The sequence below is a fragment of the Copadichromis virginalis genome, linkage group LG6, assembly GCF_057382275.1.
Source record: "Copadichromis virginalis isolate Kocher_CV1m ecotype Utaka linkage group LG6, C_Virginalis_male_GT1.1, whole genome shotgun sequence".
Lineage (NCBI taxonomy): Eukaryota > Metazoa > Chordata > Actinopteri > Cichliformes > Cichlidae > Copadichromis > Copadichromis virginalis.
Window position 1 is genome coordinate 5378557 of NC_140623.1, and position 21336 is coordinate 5399892.

At 42.6% G+C, this 21336-nt stretch overlaps 1 protein-coding gene across 1 annotated transcript in view; it reads left to right on the forward strand.

The window, feature by feature from the left end:
- tenm3 (teneurin transmembrane protein 3) overlaps positions 1-20654 on the forward strand; it is a 351882-nt gene extending 331228 nt beyond the window's left edge. Inside the window, exons 45-56 of the mRNA XM_085458328.1 lie at positions 1833-1959; positions 10492-10689; positions 10786-10845; positions 11148-11492; positions 12500-12744; positions 12824-13005; positions 13638-13840; positions 14357-14467; positions 14582-14724; positions 14811-14935; positions 16855-16985; positions 18301-20654. Of these exons, the coding sequence (XP_085314454.1) occupies positions 1833-1959; positions 10492-10689; positions 10786-10845; positions 11148-11492; positions 12500-12744; positions 12824-13005; positions 13638-13840; positions 14357-14467; positions 14582-14724; positions 14811-14935; positions 16855-16985; positions 18301-19056 (2626 nt within the window). The 3' untranslated portion in view covers positions 19057-20654. The remainder of the gene's footprint in view (positions 1-1832; positions 1960-10491; positions 10690-10785; positions 10846-11147; positions 11493-12499; positions 12745-12823; positions 13006-13637; positions 13841-14356; positions 14468-14581; positions 14725-14810; positions 14936-16854; positions 16986-18300) is intronic.
- Positions 20655-21336: the final 682 nt, after the last annotated feature.

Consider the following 21336-nt stretch of genomic DNA (forward strand, 5'->3'; position numbering starts at 1 on the left):
TCTCATATGCTGATGCCTAAATATGCCTAAAAATGTAAAACAGTGTGTGAATATGGTGGAAAGTACTAATGGCTGTTTCGTGCTCGAGCTCTAGCCTGCATTAGTCTCAGCATCTCAGCTGTCTCTCCCTTGCTGTCTCTGACACACACAGTGTAAAACTATTGCTGTGCACAACTGTGCTCATTATTGTAACCAACTCTGTGAGTTAGATGGAAACATTTGTGGAAGCGTCGCGTCTTCTTACACGGTTATAGATTTAATTGCTTAATACAGTGTTCTTCAAAGAGGCTGCTCTCACTGAACACTTCGTGCAGATCTATGATTGGGCACAGTTAGCGATCACACTAAATGCATAGTGAAAGACCAGGCTGTGGTAATATGGATCACCTCGTGTGGGAACAACTACAGTGCTTTGAGTTTTCAGAAAGAGTGAAAAACATGAGAAGCGGCATTGGAACTTGATTTATTCCAAGAAACTAGGATGATGTGAATAATAAGACCAAAAGATACATGCGAGCTTGGGCTGTTCAATATAACGATATATATCGGATGACGATATAAAAACATCTATCGTTTGTTTCGTGGTGTCGCAAAATAAACTGTTTACGGCAACATTTTTTCATGTTTTGATGTCACTGTAGTGGTTATATTCATTTCTTCAAGTTCTCTCTTTCTCTTATATTTAATATAACCACACTACGGACAGACAAGCGCCTGTTTTATGCGTTGTGGTTAGCAACAACGACGGTAACACCACCGCGTGTCTGCTTGTTTATTTTCCACATAAACCTTTCACAATAAAGCTCAAGATCCTGTTGAGACTTTTCAAAGTAAACTGAATCACGTGAAAAAGCAGATTATTTATGAATGAGAATTAAAAAGAGCCGCCAGGTGCTAAAAAATAAACCTTAGACTCAAACATTAGAACAGGCTTTTCCCCGCAGCACACTGTGTAATAAATACTCACAAAGAAAACGGCGGCTGTTACAACTTATGACTAAAAATGTATCGTTTCATGCATCGTTAAAACACTCGACTCCAGCTACACGACGCCCAGCTGGAAACACTTCACACAAGTCGAGCTGCCCGAGATTCACAGAGTTTACAGAGAATGTTAAATGTTTGTGATTTATATCGTTATCGGACGATAGATGTCTTATATCGGGATATGAGATTGTGGTCATATCGCACAGCCCTAATGGGAGCACAGACGATGTGAACAAAGACATAACGATATACATACAGTCAGTGGAGCTGAAGTGAAAGAACTCAAAGGTGGAAACAATTTGAGAAGCAGAGGAGGGAAAAGAACAGACACAGGTGGTAAAATGTCAAAGCAGTTACCAAAATAAAACAGGATATAACTAAAAGTACCAAAAGACAGGAAAATACAGGAGATACAGGGAAAGGATGCAGAAGGATCATCCCATTACCCCCAACCAATCACAGCAGATGCCCCGCCCTCCCTGAGCCTGGTTCTGTCACAGGTTTCTTCCTGTTAAAAGGGAGTTTTTCTTTCCCACTGTCACCAAGCGGTTGCTCACAGAGGGTTGTTTGATCGTTAGGTTTTCTCTCTATTATTGCTAAGTCTTACAGTATAAGGCGCCCTGAGGCAACTGTTGTTGTGATTTGGTGCCATGTAAATAAAATAGAAACTGAATTGAGTTGAGATTGAAAAAGTAAACACAAAGAAATAAGAAACAGATCAAAGAAACAGGAACCAAAATGCAACTACTTAAAAGCTTATCACTAGATTTTGGTTTGGCTCAAGCTCTCAAAAGCCTCAAAGGCAATGTTTGAAATGTTGGTGATCTGACTTTGTGTCTGTCCAGTTCGGGTCAGGTGACAGGTCTCCAGAGGGGTCCGACCACAGAGAGATGGGAGTACGACAGTCAGGGACGAATCATTTCCAGAGTCTTCGCTGATGGAAAAATGTGGAGTTACACGTATCTGGACAAGGTACAGGCTAACGTCGTGAAAACCACACATGCATACATCACTGTGGAGCTTCAGTGTGAGTGAGTCACTTAAAATGACTCTGTGTGGCTCTGATGTGGATTTAGCCGCTACACGGTATGAGCAGATGGTTCAACAGAGCATGAATTTTTAACACAACTTCCTCAAATGTCAAACTCTTTGGATGCTTACATTATTTCACTTTGCATGCAGACACAAAGTTATTTCTCAAAAACTACCAGGGTCAAAATTATAAGCTAACAGTCAACATGTATCCTTTTCTGCTAGTAAGCCCAACCTTTGTTTGGGATTCAAGTCAGAGCTTTGTGCCTGCCAGTCAATAATGTTCACTTTGGTCTTCTGCATGCAGTTGCCTACCAGGCACAGCGTATGGTTGCTGGCATTAGGTATTTTCTGTTCTGAAGCAGGTTGCCCTCTAGTGGTTGTTTTGTGTATTTTTTACTCTGCAAGATCTAGCCAGAGGCAGTTTCACCTCTGTTAACCTGTTGCCATCCACGCCTTCACAAGTTGATAAACGGCATCATCTGTAAGTGATATTGTTTGTTATCACTGAGACGACTAGTGTGCATTACTATTTGTTGTGAAGGCGTGATATAGTTTGTAGTTGGAATTTAATTTGAATGCATGTATAACCTAAGCTAGTAAGGTTAAGCTAGCTCATATGCCATGTGGTTTCTTTAACATTTCGATCATGAGCTGATTTCATTTGATGTTTTATTCGGGCACTCACTAAGCAGATAAATATAGTGTTCTTATATCTTTGAATATGTGTTTGGTATATTTCATATTGGTGCAACATTTTTATTGGTTTATTTCTGGTTTTGTCGACAGTTTCACACTTTTTCCTTATTAAATCATCCAACTCAACACATCGGCCTGTCCTTGGATTTTGATTAGGAGAGTGTTTAGCTGTCTGTATAGCTGAGTCTACGTTCACGAGGACAACACTTAGTGAGGACAGAACAGTATGTTTTGGGTCATTGTCGTGGTGGAAGACCCAGTTTTCTTTCAAAATCTTCACATCTCATCTTTCTGTATGATTCTTTCCTCCATGATGAGATTCCAACTTCCAGACACACTGAAGCATCCCCACAGCATAATACTCCCACCACCGTGTTTCACTGTCTTTCTTTCTCCAAACATAAGCAGCATCTCTGCGACCAAAGCGCTCTCGTTTTATCTCGTCTGACCAAAAGACATGCTTCCAGTATTCGTGATGTTTCTCCAGGCTGTCCTCAGCATACTTCAGTCTGGGTATTTCTTGGTCTGACTTTAGTCATTAGTCTTTAAAGACACGTCTCACAAGTTTTCTTTCCAGAGTCTTTGAACTCTTTCACTTCCTACTGCCAGGCTTCTTCTATATTTCTGAACTTGCTGAAGTTTTTATTCTGTTTGTAAATTGAAGATAAGTCTCGGTTTTCATTTTACAGGCTTTGAACGTTACAAACACATCAGCTCGCAGCAGTGGTTCGTATTATGTTGTTGTTTCAGGGGAGCCAATAATATCGACCCTGCTCATTTTCTTTTCTTCTGAAATAATTCTGTAATTTTGCGCAAATATTTTATTAGGAGGCCAAACATTGGGTCTTCGGCTGTAATTCATAGCCTGAGTGATAATTTGGTGTTAATAGAACATAGTGGACGTGGACACAGATTTAAAGGGGAGTCGTGGTAACTCTACATCCGTAACAGAGCGAATCACACATATTTCACTCTAAATAAATTCATGTAAAATAATGACCGAAGAAAGGAAGGAACACAGAAAATGAACAGAGGATTAAACAGCGTGCCCTTAAAGGTGGAGATGTGTCAGAAAGTCCAGATGTGAGGAAATGATGGGCTAAAGAATGAAAAACAGCAGTGATGAAACAAAAACAGCCCATGTTGTGCCTTTAAGAGCAAACGAGAGCGGATTGCTTGCAGTGTAAGAGCTGTGTTGGTAAATCAGAAACATTTTGGTTTTATTAGCTTCATCAGAGCCTGAGACACAGCAGCAGCAGGCCTCGTCTGTAGGGGAGTGACAGAGAAGGAAGAAGAAATACTTTGCTGTCACAGGCTCTACTGTGTCAGCGGATGGTTGGAGCTTACATGGAGAGACTGAGCTAGAAAGAAAACAGCAAGTGTGGCTGAAGAGAAACAAGAATCACAGTAAAGCAAGTGTAGCGTGTAAGAGACGAGAGGAAGGAATAAGTAACGGCTTTACAAGACTCACTGAAACTGAAGCAAGTAAGCAGGTTAATATTTAGTACGTACTATCACAGTGTAGCAGTCTCAGTATGACATCATTCAACTATTTGGTTTAGAAATTAAATAGTTGATAGATCCTGTTTTAATGTGGTCAGTGGAAGTTTGTGTTTGAGTATTTCTTTGTTTGTGCTGAATCTTACGCCGCTGGGACGTCTGTTTCTGTCCCCTTCAACGATCCCACGTTTTAGGGGAAATTCAAGGAGCAGAGCTGAGTTTATGGGCTGCACCCATGAAAGCTTAGCAAAGCTTCATTGTCAATTATAAATTCTGCTTGTCTTGTTTTTGACTCGTGTGTGCAAAGTTTACATTTGTACACATTCAGTTCAGGTCACTGAAAGTTCTTTCTCAGATGCCTCAGGACATTACAGTAGAAGTCTCCACTGAGAGTGTGAGAGCACGAAGCAAGCCGTGAGCTGAAGAAGCGTCTGTAGCCTCCAGGACAGGATCGAAGCAGAGATCTGGGGAAGGGCCCAGTAAACTGCCACCTGCACTAACCACAGATGGAGAAATATCCTTGGGCAAGATACTAACTCCAAGTTGCTCTCTGCTGAATGTGTGTGTGTGGCAGATTCAATTAAATTCAGCATCTAGACAGAAAATACGAAGCAAAAAGTGCTGCTGTGAATGAGGCAAGTTGTGTAAAGTGCTTTGAGTGATCAAATTAAATTAATTTAAAATAAATGGCTGCTCTCTTTAGGGGTCCTGGATATCCTTCTGCCCCTGGCATTCAGTGTTTATTGCCATGTGTCACGAGAGAAAAGGTTTTTCTTTGTGCAATGAAATTCTTTCTTTGCTGTCCACCCACAGATGCCGATTAATATATACAATAGAAATAAAACATATAAATACAAGTAGTACAAATAAATAGATGAAGGCAGAAAAGGAGACAAAATATGGAGATTTGAAACAGACGTGTGCAAAAGAGCTCAATATGAGCAGACGTGCAAAAAATAATTATTACTGTTCAAAATGGGTCAGCTGTTCAAGAGTCTGATGGCAGTCTGGATGTTCTGGATTTCCAACTTCTAAACCTTCGTCTCGAGGGCAGAAGTGTTGGGGGGGTGTGGGGTCTTTGAGGATGGAGGCAGCTCTCCTCTGGACTCTGCGATGGTAGCTGCTCTGCAGAGAGGGCAGCGGGGTCCTGATGATCTTCTCCACAGTTATCACTCTGTGCAGGTGTTTGCGCTCCATAGCAGTAGTGCTGCCGTACCATGCAGTGATACAGCTGGTCAGTGTGCTCTCCACAGTGCAGCTGTAGAACCTGCTGAGGATCTTGGCCGACATACCAAATTTCCTCAGCCTCCTCAGGAAATACAGCCGCTGCTGAGCCTTCTTGACCAACTGTGTGGTGTTCAGTGTCCAGGCGAGGTCCTCAGAGATGTAGACGCCCAGGTACCTAAAGCTGCTCACTAGAGGTGGGAATCACCATACATCTCATGATACGATATTATCACAATACTTAATGCACGATACGATATTATTGCAATTTTTTAAAAATATTTTGCGATATTCAGATTCTGTACATGAAGGTAAACTTTATCAATATTCATTTTATCTAATAACAAAGTCTCACACTCAGTCTTTCTCTCATTTCAGTTTTATTGTTGACAAACTGAACGGTTTGTATTACAGTCTAGTCCCACTGAACTGAATGCAACCATCTGGTACAATTACAGCTATTCTGAACTATGCAATATGAAAACTATGCAGCCCCTTCAGCAACTGAAGAATTTGAAAGTAGATTAAAACAAAATATAATTTTACATTAAATAAAAAAGTTTTAAACGTAATTAAAATAAAACATGTCTTAAATTAAAATAAGTAAACTGTCATGTTTATTGCTGCCAAAAACCAGTTAAACACATTTGGACAGTGAAGGAATGTCAGGATTCTTGCTCAGAAAAAGGATCAACGTGCTCTGAAGTCAGAGCACAAAAACCTTTTTGTAACACAATATCGATTTCTGCTGTCCCTGTATCGATACATTATTAGCAAACAAAATATCACCATACTACAGAGTATCAATTTTTTCCCCACCCCTACTGCTCACCCTCTCCACTTCAAGGCCCCGGATAGACAGCGGCTGGTGAGGCCTCTTCTTCTTCCTTGTGTCCACTTTCACCTCCTTTGTCTTGTCAGTGTTGAGGGTGAGGTTGTTGTCCTCACACCATGACACCAGACCGGCCTCCTCTCTCCTATAAGCCGCCTCGTCCCCTCCAGTGATGCGACCGATCGCTGGAGTGTCGTCCGCGAACTTCAGTATGGTGTTGTCTTTGTTGGAGGTGACACAGTCGTGGGTGTACTGGGTGTAGAGGATGGGGCTGAGGACGCAACCCTGTGGGACGCCAGTGTTTGTAATAATGCTGGCTGAAGTCCTGTTGCTGATCCCGACGGTTTGGGGCCTGGCAGTCAAAAGGTCCTGTAGCCAGTCACAGAGGGTGGGGTGCAGGTCGAGTGTTGCCAGCTTGTGAGTGAGTTTGTGTGGGATGACAGCATTCATCCCTATTGCACCAACCTTCTACATGTCCTCTTTCACTGCATCCATCGATGCGGTCTTCCTCTGTACCTCCAGCTGGCAGCTGTATACATCTTTAGTCCATTGTGTCCATTATTCCCCCCAAACCACTGCCAAAGCATCTCAGTCTTGCCTTCCTCACTTTATCTCCAAGCTGACTGAGGTGGCTGTGGGGATACTCATTTCTAAAATTGTCCATCACTTACAACAAAACTCTGCCACCTCCAGCTTTTCCTCCTGTCTTTGTGTTAGTCTCACCATCTCCTCACCATACACCATAGCAGCTCTCACTGTCATCTACTGAATATATCTCCACCCTGCAAACGCTTTCTTCTTCACCTCTCTTCTGCACTGTCCATTGCTTTGGATCATTGACTCCAGGTTTTAAACTCATCTACCTTCAATGCTTCCATTGCTTGCGTGTTCACTTCTCCAGCTACCTTCCTGTCATTCACACACATATTCTTTCTTGATTCTATTGATTTTCATTGTTCATACCTCCACCTGCTCCCTGCTCTTACGACAGAATTAAAGTGTCATCTGTGAAGGTCATAGTCCACGGAGACCTCATTTGTCCACCATCACCACTGCAAACAAGACGAGGCTCAGAGCTGATGTTTAAAACCCACCTGTCACCTCTACTGCACACCTCACCACTGCCTCACATCCCTCTTTCATGTCCTCCAGGGTGGAGCAGGACACACAGCTCTCTGCCACACTCGACGAACATCATAGTTTGTTTTTTGGCATGCTGTCAGTAGTACACCTCATTCTGATCTCCTCCTTACTCTCCACCAACACCCTCAGTAGAAACCTTTCACCTATAGTGTTCCTTCTTTGCTGCTTGCTGATCATCACCTCTCCCTTTAGTCTAGCGACTCTTTCTCTGGTATGGCTCATCAGCTTTCCTGGAGCTTATCTCTGAGATTATATCTGTCATGGTCCTGAGTCTGTGGACTCAGTGATTTTGTGTTTGGTGTATTTATTGTTATTATTATTATTATCACTACTATTTGTGGACTGTTTGGGATGGTTTGTGTTTTGGGGTTTTGGATGCTGGGTTTCTGGGTTGGTGCTCCCTCTGTTGGTCCCCCGTCTCGTCAGGCTCATCAGGTCCAGCTGTGTCTCCCACTGTGTGTGATTTCCCAGTGTCCCTCTGTGTATTTATAGTGTGTGTCTGCCTGTGTTCCTCTGCGTCTCTCTGCACAGCCTTTGTACATCTCCTGCTGTCCTTATGTTTCAGTTTGTTAGTTTTCCCAGTTTTATGTTCAGTTCTTCCCTCACCTTTGTTATTTTCACTGTACATAAATCTCCACTCGCATCTCCACTGCCTCATTGTTTCCACCACACGACTGCTGCCCCGGCTGTGACAATATCAGCTCCTCCCGAAACTGTATGCAACATTGTTGCTTCTCCAACTTACACCATGTAATCCCCACACATCAACACGCACACGCTCTGCACCATTTGATCCAACTTTCTCTTTCTCACCTGACATCCTGTTTGTCAGGTACATGCATCACCGACTTTATACTCTGCAGCTCCACAGTACACATACTCAAGGTCACCCCTACTCCATTTCTCTTCCTATCAACACCAAGATAGAGTTTGTATCCACCTTCAGTGGCCATGGCCTTGCTTCCTTCCACTTCTCCTCCTGCACACATAACATATCTACCTTCCTCGTGTCCCTACATTTAAAGTACCCACTACATCCTTTCCTTTGTTCTCGTACTGTCCTCATACACGATGCTCCTTCCTTTTCTACCGATTGAAACTACAAGTTCATTTTTTTTCTATACATTCACATATTTTATTGTACAGTTTGCCATTTGCATATCCAAGATGTCACATTTTGAGGCCTCTGCTCTCATAGTCACATCTATAATCAGTTTAAAATTGGCAGTTAGTCTAACATGCCTGTCTGTAGGTGAAAGCTACAGTGTCCAGCTGAAACCCATTTAGGAGAATATGCAGAATACAAGCAGGCAGGACCCAGCAGAGCAGCACGTTCAAGCTATGAAACTTGTTGTGGCCCAGGAAGAAGCTAGGCTTCCCCTTGTTTTATAGAATGAAAAGCTATATACTGTAGGATATATATATATGCATAACAAAACTTCTTGGCTTTTCAGATTTACAAATATTAACTGACAGTAGATATTCGATGAGTCCACTGTCAGAGGCCATAAGAAGATCATTTGTAACCTTCACTAAAGCTGTTTCTGTGCTGTGATGAGCTCTGAAACCTGACTGAAACTCTTCCAATAAGCCATTGCACCTTCCTGATTTCCTATTTTTTTGTATGTTTGTCACACTTAAATGCTTTAGATCATCAGACAAATTTAAATATTATACAAATACGACACAAGTAATCACAAAATACAGTCCTAAATGAAGGTGTTTATGGTTAAGGGGGAAAAATCCAAACGTCCTTTACTCTGTATGAAAACGTGATAACTGGTTAGGCTAAGCTTTGAGACAAAGGAGCACGGTAAAAAACAAAACAACAACAACATCTTATTTGGTCATTTAAAAGCTAATCTGTGAGCTAACAGGAAAGGAAAATTCAGTGGATTTCAAAAATGAGGAGTGGAATTTTAAATGTCAGAAAAACATCTTTTCATTTATTTATTTTTCTTTTTTACATTTAAATTTAAATGATTTAGAAAATCTTTTTTTTATGGTTGTTGAATACAAACACACACAGGTACTCACAGACTCACACAGGCTGCTGCCTCCAAACATATCCTGCATTATCAGTCCTGCTGCTCAGTAACATTCAGTATTTATTATTTACTGTTACTGATGCTTTTCTGGGTTGTTGCCATGGTTTCCCTGCTATGTTTTTTCTTTTTGCCTGTTTTGTTTCAGCAGGTGATCAAACAGATTCAGTGTCTTTTCTCTCTCCATCCCTCTCTACTGTTTTCCCTCTCCTTCTGTTAACTCAACTTCCTAACTTCTCTTCATCTTTCCCGTCCCACAGTGTCTGTTCTGATTGTAATAACTTAAAAGTACCAAAAAATAATAAAGATCAAATAAACTGTGACAATTAAGCTGACCAGTATAGCAAAGCCATAATGATCCACGTGGGAAAATCAATCTGTTGGGAATTGTCTGGGCCTTCAGACTCTGATTGCTACATTGCAACATCACCTTGCATTGATACATTTTACATTATTAATTAATAGATTATTTACTAATGTCTAAATAAATAAAAGAATAGTAAATGAATTTATTAAAGCATATTTTATTGCACATTTCATTACTGAAGCGCAACATTCTTTATTTTGATGTGTGTGTCTCTTCTGGTCGTGGAAATGTATCCTATAAAACACACTCATGACCAAATCAGGTGTATCTGAGCAGCATATGTGGTGTCAGTGTTCCCTGAGCGCTGTGAAAAGCCACTTTGGTATTCATGTCAAACTGTCTAACACACATGCAGGGGAGCTTTGCATGACCTCGGTAGGTGCAGCTCCAGCAGGTGGTGCAACAATATCAGGATCTTTATCTGATAACATCTGATTAAACGATGCAGTGCCGGTTGTACTTGAATGAATCTTCATGTATCTGCAGTGTGGACTGATGTGAATCTAGGCTACATTTACAACATTTGCACCACTTTTGTTTTCTGTATAAGAAACTGTAATTCAGACATCCAATCATAACGTCTGTGGCCTCTCACTACAGGCCGCCACGCGACCAGTCAGTGTGTTCTGCTTCTAATTGTCTTCCTCCTGTCTCTGCATCAGTCCATGGTGCTGCTGCTGCACAGCCAGCACCAGTACATCCTTGACTATGACTCCGTGGACCGCCTGTCAGCAGTCACCATGCCCAGCGTGGCCCGACACACCATGCAGACCATCCGATCCATAGGATATTACAGGAACATCTACACCCCACCAGAAAGCAACGCGTCTGTTACTGTGGATTACTCTGAAGATGGACAGGTGTGTTTTGTTTTTAGCAAGTAAGAGACACACTGGATGTGATCAACTTCACTCAACAGCAGCAAAGCTAATCATTCACTGCTTTCTCTTTCTTAGCTCCTGAGGGTGGCTCATCTAGGCACTGGCCGGCGTATACTGTACAAATACCGCAGACAGGTAGGTTATTCATGTCTTTATGCAGCTGATTCTTCAACAAAGGTCAAAGGTTACCGATGAGGAAGGAAATGTCTGTGTATGTTTAAGGTACAGTTGTCCTGTACATGCAGCATGCAGCAGTGTTGTTGCAACATCTTTCCCGCTTCAAACTTCACAGTTGCTTTTGGTCATTGAAAGTTACCCATAGTGGAACCATAAAGAAACAGTTGGATGAGCTGTAGGCTGGTGATGAAGCGTGATATGCACAGCAGACATCCTGCTTGTGTCGTCACTGTAACACTTGTTTATATTTGTCTCGTCAGAACAAGCTGGCAGAAATCCTTTATGACTCGACCAGGGTCAGCTTCACATATGACGAGACTGCTGGTGTGCTTAAGACTGTCAACCTGCAGAGCGAAGGCTTCATCTGCTCCATCCGGTACCGCCAAATTGGCCCACTGGTTGACCGGCAAATATTCCGCTTCAGCGAGGACGGGATGGTGAACGCGCGCTTTGACTACACCTATGACAACAGTTTCAGGGTCACCAGCATGCAGGCTGTAATCAACGAGACGCCGCTGCCCATCGATCTCTATCAGTTTGACGACATATCTGGGAAAGTGGAACAGTTTGGGAAGTTTGGAGTCATTTATTACGATATCAATCAGGTAATAACGGATCTTCGATACTGTTTAAAATAAGCACCTCAGATTCTAGTAATATGGTAACATTTTAGTAATCTTTTAAACTCTGTTCTTCCAAAAGATATTCCCTTGTTGGTCTTTTGATGGTGGTGGAGAGCACCATTCCTAAATCTAGTGACTGGCAAGGCCATATCATACGAGTAACATCATTTTCATTCACATCAAACCATACGATGATTCCTGGAAGAGACCGAAGGGACACCCAAATCATGTTATCACCCCCGCTGCACGACACATCAGTTAGATCCTTTCAGGGGCACTGACACCTAAAATATTTCCACTGATGGGACAAAACTTTGGACGTCTCCAAGAGGAAGAAAACAAGTGGGATAAGTGCATTAATCAGTGATTGGTGAATGGGGCTGAGGCAGTGTCTCATGGCAGCAGAGATCACGAAAACATTTTGAAACACTGAGTTTTTGTGGATCTTCATTTCGTGGTTGAGAGTTTATAGCACAGGTTTATAGGGTTAATTAGGCTGAGGTAGCTGGACATTTCAGGTCTCGCTGTGCTGATAAGGATATATTTCAGATATCTTAATTCTCCATATCAGCTTGTTTATTGTGACCTCTCAGTGTTGCAGCTATTTGTGGATGTTTCTCGAAGCCTTGAAGTTAAACTGGCAGCAGACGAGCTAATATTTAAAGAGCGAGCTAACATCCTTTCAGATCCTGAGAGTTTGAGCACCCACAGCCCTCAGTTACGTTTAACCACTGTTATGCTTCTGGACACAGTGTTAGTCACAGGTATGATTTATGTGTGTCAGATGCAGCAGGTGTTCTTCCCTCATCAAATGACATTTTCTCCACCCACAGCTGGAGGTTGTGTTTGTGTCTTCAAAGCAATGAAACAAAACCCCACCTGAGGCAGGGTGGGGCTGTCCAGATGTCAGGTGCAGTTTTTTGATCAGCAGGGCTTTGGGTCACTGCTGAAGTGTAACAGTAGATCTTCTGTCTGCCCATCATTCCCAGATTATCTCCACAGCAGTAATGACCTACACAAAACACTTTGACCAGCACGGCCGCATCAAGGAGATCCAGTATGAGATTTTCAGGTCACTGATGTACTGGATCACCATTCAGTATGACAACATGGGCCGAGTGACAAAGCGTGAAATCAAGATCGGGCCGTTTGCTAACACGACCAAATATGGTTATGAGTATGACGTCGATGGACAGCTGCAGACCGTCTCCCTCAACGAGAAGATGATGTGGAGGTAGGATCACAGCATTCAAGAAAGAAAGAAAACACTGATGCCAAATAATAATTAACGATTCTACTTTCTGTCCTTTCAGATATAATTACGATCTGAACGGGAATCTGCATCTGCTGAACCCTGGGAACAGCGGGCGTTTGACCCCTCTGCGCTACGACCTGCGGGACAGAATCACTCGGCTGGGAGATGTTCAGTATAGGCTGGATGAGGACGGCTTCCTCAGACAGAGAGGAGCTGAGATATTTGAATACAACTCCAAAGGTTTGCACAGTTTGACCAACAGACGCAACGCAAAGTGGCACAGTAGTGTTCGTCCTCTTGACGTTGACTGTGCTTGAACAGTTTAAATGATTACCCAAATCAGACGTGTAGGAAAATGTTATATTCAAGACAGAAGTTTACAAATTGTGCCATAGAGCACCTGATCACATCCTGAGCAGTCAAAGTTCACTCGAAAGCAGCGGTCTCCAACCTTTTTTGCACCACGGACCGGTTTATGCCCGACAATATTTCCACAGACCGGCCTTTAAGGTGTCGCGGATAAATACAACAAAATAAAACCAGTACCGGTACCGAAAAAAAGAAGATTTATTCATAACACACTGAAAAGACCCAGGAAAACCGAGTTAACGATAAAAACGATAACAAAATAACGCTGAAAACCGATAAAAACCCTGAAAACCACACATTTCACACCTGAGCCTCAACTCTCACGGCCCGGTACCAAACGACTCACGGACCAGTACCGGTCCGAGGCCCGGGGGATGGGGACCGCTGCTCTAAAGGCTTATGTGGAAAACAGAAAACTAACCCTAAAGAGAGTCATACATGCACTGAACATGTGCACTTTTTCCTTATAAAAGACAACAGCATCAGTATTTTTTTTACAACAGGCCTACTAGTTCGTGTCTACAGCAAAGCAGCCAGCTGGACCATCCAGTACCGTTATGACGGCTTGGGTCGGCGAGTAGCATCTAGGAACAGCCTGGGCCAGCACTTGCAGTTCTTCTATGCGGACCTGAACTATCCCACCAGGATAACCCACGTCTACAACCACTCCAGCTCAGAGATCACGTCCTTTTACTACGATCTGCAGGTACCACACTGAAAGAGTCATTTAGCTCGCAGCAGTGCTTTTGCTAAAGTTAGAAGGCTGGTTAAAAAACCTCTCTGCTGTCGTGCTAGAAGCAGGCGAGACACTCAGTGCTGTACTTTTGATGCACGACAGTCTGGTTACAGCAGGTTTCTCTCCAGTGAGCATATGGAAAAAAGTGACAAGACGGAGAGAGCAGTTTCTCCCTGTAATTTATTTAATTATTCTGCTAAAGCTAATGGTGCACTAGTTGAGGCATCTGTAACAATGCAGCTGACCGTGTCTACATATCTTTGTGGGGACCAACAGACTCAAAATGTGGTTTTAGTGTCAGGGTAACAATTCGGTCATAGTTAGGTTTAGGCATTCATTTGTCATGGCTGGGGTTAGCGGCGTGATCTCCACAAAGATGTGAAAACACGGTGTGTGTGCACCCCATAGCAATGGATTATAACTGCATATCGCAGCATGATAGCAGGTTTGTTATTGTTGAATCCAATGTTGGTTATTTTTGCACAGGGCCATGTTTTTGCCATGGAGATCAGCAGCGGAGAAGAGTTTTATATTGCATGTGATAACACTGGGACTCCACTGGCTGTGTTCAGTAACAATGGGCTCCTGCTTAAACAGGTATGCATGTTGGTCCTGCCGGAACAAAAGGCTTCAGCATGTGACTTTATTCATCAGAACTGCTGTGTTTCTCCATATCCGATGCAATTAATAGATCTTTGTGTGTCTGTGTAGGTGCAATACACAGCGTATGGTGAAGTTTACTTTGATTCCAACCCAGACTTCGTGTTGGTAATTGGTTTCCACGGAGGTCTGTATGATCCTTTGACGCGGTTGCTTCATTTTGGAGACAGAGATTATGACATTCCTGCGGGAAGGTAGGCAGTCTGACACTCGACCAGCACAAGTGTAACAGGTGACTGTAATGGTGTCAAGCATGAGCAGAGCATGTCTGTGTTTTAAGGTGGACCACTCCTGACATCAGCACATGGACACGTGTTGGTAAGGACCCTCAGCCCTTTAACCTGTACATGTTCCAAGGTAACAACCCCATCAGCAAGATCCACCAGGTCAAAGAATATGTCACAGGTAAAGGAGCGATTTGGACTTGTTTACATGTTTTCAGTCCATGTGTGTATTACCTGTTGCTTTAAGGTCACATAACTCGTGGAATAATTCCTGCTGCACTACTCGAGAAATCATTTTCATTCTGTTTCATCAGAGAAATAAACAAGTCAAGTTTATTTATAAAGCACTTCTCAGTTAAATGAAGAAAGTTAAATGATGTAATAGCAATACGAAATCAAGTTCAGACACAGAAGCAGACGTTCCTGAGATCTGTAAAAGTAGAATAGTTTCTCCTCCTCTGTGGAAGCAGCTGGACCAGGTGACCCTGAATCCTCGCTTAGTTATGCTGCAGTAGACTAGACGTTTTTTCTTAATCCACCCTATTTCACCATGTGTTCATTCACCATGTGTTCATACACCATGTGTTCATACACCATGTGTTCATTCACCATGTGTTCATACACCATGTGTTCATACACCATGTGTTCATTCACCATGTGTTCATACACCATGTGTTCATACACCATGTGTTCATTCACCATGTGTTCATTCACCATGTGTTCATACACCATGTGTTCATACACCATGTGTTCATACACCATGTGTTCATTCACCATGTGTTCATACACCATGTGTTCATACACCATGTGTTCATTCACCATGTGTTCATTCACCATGTGTTCATACACCATGTGTTCATACACCATGTGTTCATTCACCATGTGTTCATACACCATGTGTTCATACACCATGTGTTCATTCACCATGTGTTCATTCACCATGTGTTCATACACCATGTGTTCATACACCTCTCTGCATTAATCACAGCATGTCTTTTGTCTCGTCTCCCTCCCCTCTCCCCCGTCGGTCTGGGCAGATGGCTGCCCAACCATGAGTGTGTCAGAGGTTTCTTCCTGTGCAAAGATAGTTTTTCCTTCTCACAGTCACCAAAGTGATCGCTCATAGGGGTCACCTGATTGTTTCCTCTGGATTATTGTAGGGTCCCCACCTTATGATATTAAATGCCTTGAGGTAGGGCTGGGCGACATGGCCTAAAATCCATACTGCGGTGTAATTTGAAGCATGTGCAGTAACAGTATATATTGCGATATATTCTTCTGTATATATAGATAGATAGATAGATATAGATGTGTGTGTGTGTGTGTGTGTGTGTGTGTGTGTGTGTGTGTGTGTGTGTGTGTGTGTGTGTGTGTGTGTCAAAATGACTGAACAGTATAAAAATGCTATTTTAAGAACATTTATTGTGCAAAACTTTTTTTACATTTTAAATTATAAAACTTTTCAAATAATTTCAGATCTTTTTCCAAACAATGTAACAGAAAATTCTTAAATAACAAATAAAAATGAAGATAAATGCGCCAACGTTTTTGAATACAGTAATAAAGTAAAATGTCTGCTGTGTAGGGCCACCGTTTTTCTTTCCACTGGACTGACTGTTTGTGGAAGGTGCAGTTTTTGGCTTTGCTCATATTCCAACACGGGCTTTGTTTTTGAAGTGAGGAAACAAATTACTTGTATTCCGTCTCTTCACCATTACTGTCAGATGATATTTTTCTGCTCAACATCCGACTGCTTAACCCAAACCAGGTCCATATGACCAGCGTCACACCGCTCTTCTTTATAAGCTCCTTGCTTGCATGACACCATCAACATGTGCTCGTGGTAGAGCGCTATAGCAAAAAGCCAAATTCATATTGTTTCTACCGTATACCGTTTATACTGCCCACCCCTACCTTGAGGCACTATATGAGTAAAATCGAATTGAATCAATGTGTTTTAAACACCAACAGAGGTTTGTCAGTTTATATGAAGGCATAAAACTAGTCCCAGTCCCTCTGATACAGTATGATTGCTTTGCATTGTTGTTTCTCAGTTTCTTTTATAAATATCACTATTTCCACTCTTCTCTTTCTCTGCAGATATCAACATCTGGTTGGTCACATTTGGCTTTCATCTCCATAATGCAATCCCAGGATTCCCTATTCCGAAATTTGACCTGATACAGCCATCACTGGAGATGAAAAAGAGCCAGCTGTGGGATGACCTGCCTGTATGTATACTCAGATGAACTATGGAGGAACACCACACCCGATCCGTCACAGCGGGCGTTTTCTCTGGTTGCAGCCCAGTGACAGTGAAACAAGTGTCAAACAAACAGTGGTTACATTTGTGCAAAATTCATTTTTGCTTGTAATACAAACCATGAAGTAGTTTTATTGCCTTGATCTTACCAAGCAGTGTTAGAAAAAAATTAATTAAATTGAATAAATCGAATGGGCGTCATCAGTCGTACATATCACCAGTAGGTCCTCATGTTTTCTCAAAAGTCTCCAGTGATGTAACCTGGCCTGGACGTACTTCTTAAACATGTCTGAATCATCTTTCTTTGACTTTTCAGCACAAGAAAGAAACTCTAACAAGCATAATCCAGCTCCTCAGGGCTTGATCTGGAGCTCGTATTGTAGCTAAGTGGCCAGCACTGACAGCGGGTTTAGAATCGTGCCATCAGGGAGCAGCGAGTCGGTGGCTAATCCAGTCAGTCCAGTCACTGGATGATATTTGTAAATGGAATAAATGATGTAACTGCATCAAACACATCTGGGGTGGTTTGTTCGGTACTCTTGTCACTGTTGCTGATGGCCACATACGAGACATTCTACACCTTAATAGTTACTCATTTATATATAGTCATGCAAACATAACGTTGACAAGGAACAGAAAATAACAGAACGAGAAGAAACGAGGAATAAATTAATAGGAAGTTATTAGTGAGACATCCTCCCATTTAAAGGAAAGGAAATCAGTAAAGGAGGATGTCTGTGCACGTGTTGTCGGGTCATCAGTAATCACACAGTGAGGAAAAGGCGCTGACGTAGAGGCGCTGACGTAGAGGCGCTGACGTAGAGACACTGACGTAGAGACACTGACGTTAACTCAGCGATTAATGAAGGCAACGACAGAAATAGAAGTGGCCGTTTCAAGAGAGAAACTGAAAGAGAGAAAAAGATAAAGAAGCAGGAGAGACTTCGTGCTGTCTTCCTCCCTGAGCCTGCTTCAGCCGGAGCTTTCTTCCTGTAAAAAGGGAGTTTTTCCTTCCCACCATCACCAAGTGTTTGCTCTCTATTATTGGGCTTTTCTCTCTATGACCCGAAACACGACTTCTCTCTATTTCTCTTCATTATTGTCGGGTTTTTACTTGATCATATAAAGCGTTGTTGTGATTTCACGCTACATAAATCAAATTGAATTGAACAGAATTTGTATGACTTGGAGCAGCAATGATCGATTGAGTCCACACACCTAGATGCAGCCGACAATGATTGTGAGTCACATTTTCAGACACCTTTTCTGCTTTTTCTCCACAGTCTATCTCAGGCGTCCAGCAGGAAGTGACCCGTCAGTCTCAGGCCTTTCTGTCGTTTGAGCGCATGCCAGAAATTCAGCTCAGTCGGCGACATTCAGACCACAACAAGCCTTGGCTGTGGTTTGCCACTGTCAAGTCTCTAATAGGAAAGGGAGTGATGCTCGCCGTGGTCCAAGGTCGCGTTGTGACCAGTGCTCTAAACATCGCCAACGAGGACTGCATCAAGGTGGCTGCTGTCCTAAATAATGCCTTTTACCTTGAGGGCTTGCATTTCACAGTGGAGGGAAGAGACACGCACTACTTCATCAAGACCAGCCTGCCTGAGAATGACCTCAGCGCACTGCGGCTCACCTCGGGGAGGAAGTCACTAGAAAATGGAGTAAACGTCACAGTATCCCAGTCCACAACAGTCATGAACGGGAGAACGCGGCGTTTTGCTGATGTGGAGCTCCAGTACGGCGCCCTGACACTTCACGTGCGTTACGGGACGACGCTGGATGAGGAGAAAGCGCGAATCCTGGAACAAGCAAGGCAGAGGGCGCTGTCGAGTGCCTGGGCGCGCGAACAACAGCGAGTGAGAGACGGGGAAGAAGGAGTACGGCTATGGACGGAGGGAGAAAAGAGGCAGCTGCTAAGCAGCGGGAAGGTTTTGGGTTATGATGGATACTACGTACTGTCTATAGAGCAGTACCCCGAGCTAGCCGACAGCGCTAACAACATCCAGTTCCTACGGCAGAGTGAGATAGGGAGGAGGTAACACGGCATTAACAGAATCCAATGATCCCGCCCACTGACTGTCAGAGACTAACAAAAGCTTTTCAAACATGGATGTCACAGACTGAAACCAAGCCACTGAAGAGATCCCGCGATCCCTTTTTTTGGGATCAAAATGTTCAAATGGGATTTCTAGACTGATGATGTAACAATCACTTCAGTGCAGCTGACCCGAAACACGGCTGCAGTTTGATGGTCTGCAAACCCGGATAAAGGTTCCTTTTTTCGGTCATGTTCTTTTTCTCTATCTCGCTTTCTCTTTTTTTCACCCGGTCGTCTGCCTTCGAACAGCTTGCACGCATGACCCCCCATCCCCACCGCCTTTCGTGAAAGGTGGGGGCTATAACCCGACTGCTATATTTGTGTGCTAGCTAGCTATCAAACAGTGGGATGTAGAGACTCGTTCAAGCGGCCGACTGAGGACTTTACAGTTACATGAGCTTGCAAGCGTTTCAACAGCTGGTAACTGTCAGTGTAATCGCCATCTGTGCATCCCTAAGAGATGTTGCAGGTGTCGTATCTCTGTTGGGAGCCACGTCTGTAGGCTCTGTCGTGTCCGTGGCTGAAGCAACTGAGTGGAACCACCGTCGTGGACTCTCTAAGAAGGACAGGCACAAAAATTCAACTTTGTATGAAAGCTGAAAAAAATTAACTGATTTTGTCTTTGAGTTTTTTTCTTTATATAAACTTGCTGTTGCTTCAGACAAAAAGGGTATATGAAAATTAACAAAAACATTTTTACATAGTATTACTTATACCACTATTACTACTTTTACTGCACCGTCACCACTGGAATGGACCATTATATGACCTGAACAAAGACAAACTTTGATTTGTGTTTTTACTTAAAAGCCACTTCTTCCCATTCTGTGCTCTAACAAGTTCTACAAATTTAGAGAGACCATAGTCAAACTAACGTATGTGAAGAACCAGGGCGACTGTAGGGCCACCGTTGTGTTTGCGTGGATGTACATTGGTCCTATAAACCCCTGGTACCCTGGCTGCCCAGGTGTTATTCACTTTTACAAAATGTGACTCGGCCTCATAACAAATAGACTTGTGCTTTTCTCAGTCACAGGTAGTAGTATTGCTTGCAATAGAAACATGTTATCATGGCTTTGGGTGGGAGGGGTGGGGGACAGGATTGCTGTGAGTAGTAACAAATCGTTGCTTCTCCCTTTATTTTTGCTTGTTTATCTTTAAAGGGACAGTGCATTGCCATCAGTGACATTAACGAGTAACAGTAATAGATCAAAGATCAATGTGGATGTTTACTCATTGATTGTGGGTCTCTGTACTCCTTTAGAGTTTCCATTGTGCGTATGTGTGTTTATAAGGTTGAAAAGTAACTTTAGTCATTTGGAAGGAAAGAGCAGGAACTTTCCACAGAGAGTTAACCTCATATGCTACCGATCTTTTTTTCAACGACAGTTATGACAAGTTGACAATGTTTTATGGTTTATCTTTTTCTTTATTTCGGAGGTTGATGAATTCCACTTATACGTACATCAATATTAGTCTCAGAGAAAGTAATTTATGTACAGTGTTTCTACAGTAAAGAATAAAATACATTGAAACTAACGTCTTTTTTTGCTGTGTTTGTTCTTCACTTTCACTGCTAGCAGCGATAAGAAAAAACTGATTTACTCAAGTGCTTTTTCATGCATTACATGCTTTTTATTGGCAACATCTGAAAACATTGTAACATGACTTCATAATGAAGCCTGAGATGGGGTAGGATTTTCTACAAAAGATGTCATTGAAAATCAAATCCACTAATCACCAACACCAAGAAACATCCAGCTCCCAACACAAACACAAACTGTACACAAGGACCAAACAAACTACATGCAGGTAGTGTTTTTCAAGCAAATGCAAAACAAGAAGACCGTCTAAGTCAACTCAGAAAGACCGGAACATTGTAATGGGTCCTGACTAGGGATGGGTACCGGGTTCTGACATAAACAGTAGTAACCAGAAAAGCAGTGCACATTTCGGTGCTTTATTTCGGTGCTTTTTTTTCCTGAGCTGTGATACACTTTGGATTCTAGCCAATCATTTTACCTTTCCGAGGATAGTAGGCAGGTCCAGGTACGTACGTTCTTTTAGAGCAGAGCTACAGATTAAAAATGACCAAGGTGAAGCGGTCAAAGTCTGGCTGTACTTCACAGCAAAAGATGCAAACTCAGCAGCAACAAGTGCTTTAAGCTGATACTGTGATACTGTCAAAGGAGGCAACACCTCGAATCTGATGAAACACCTG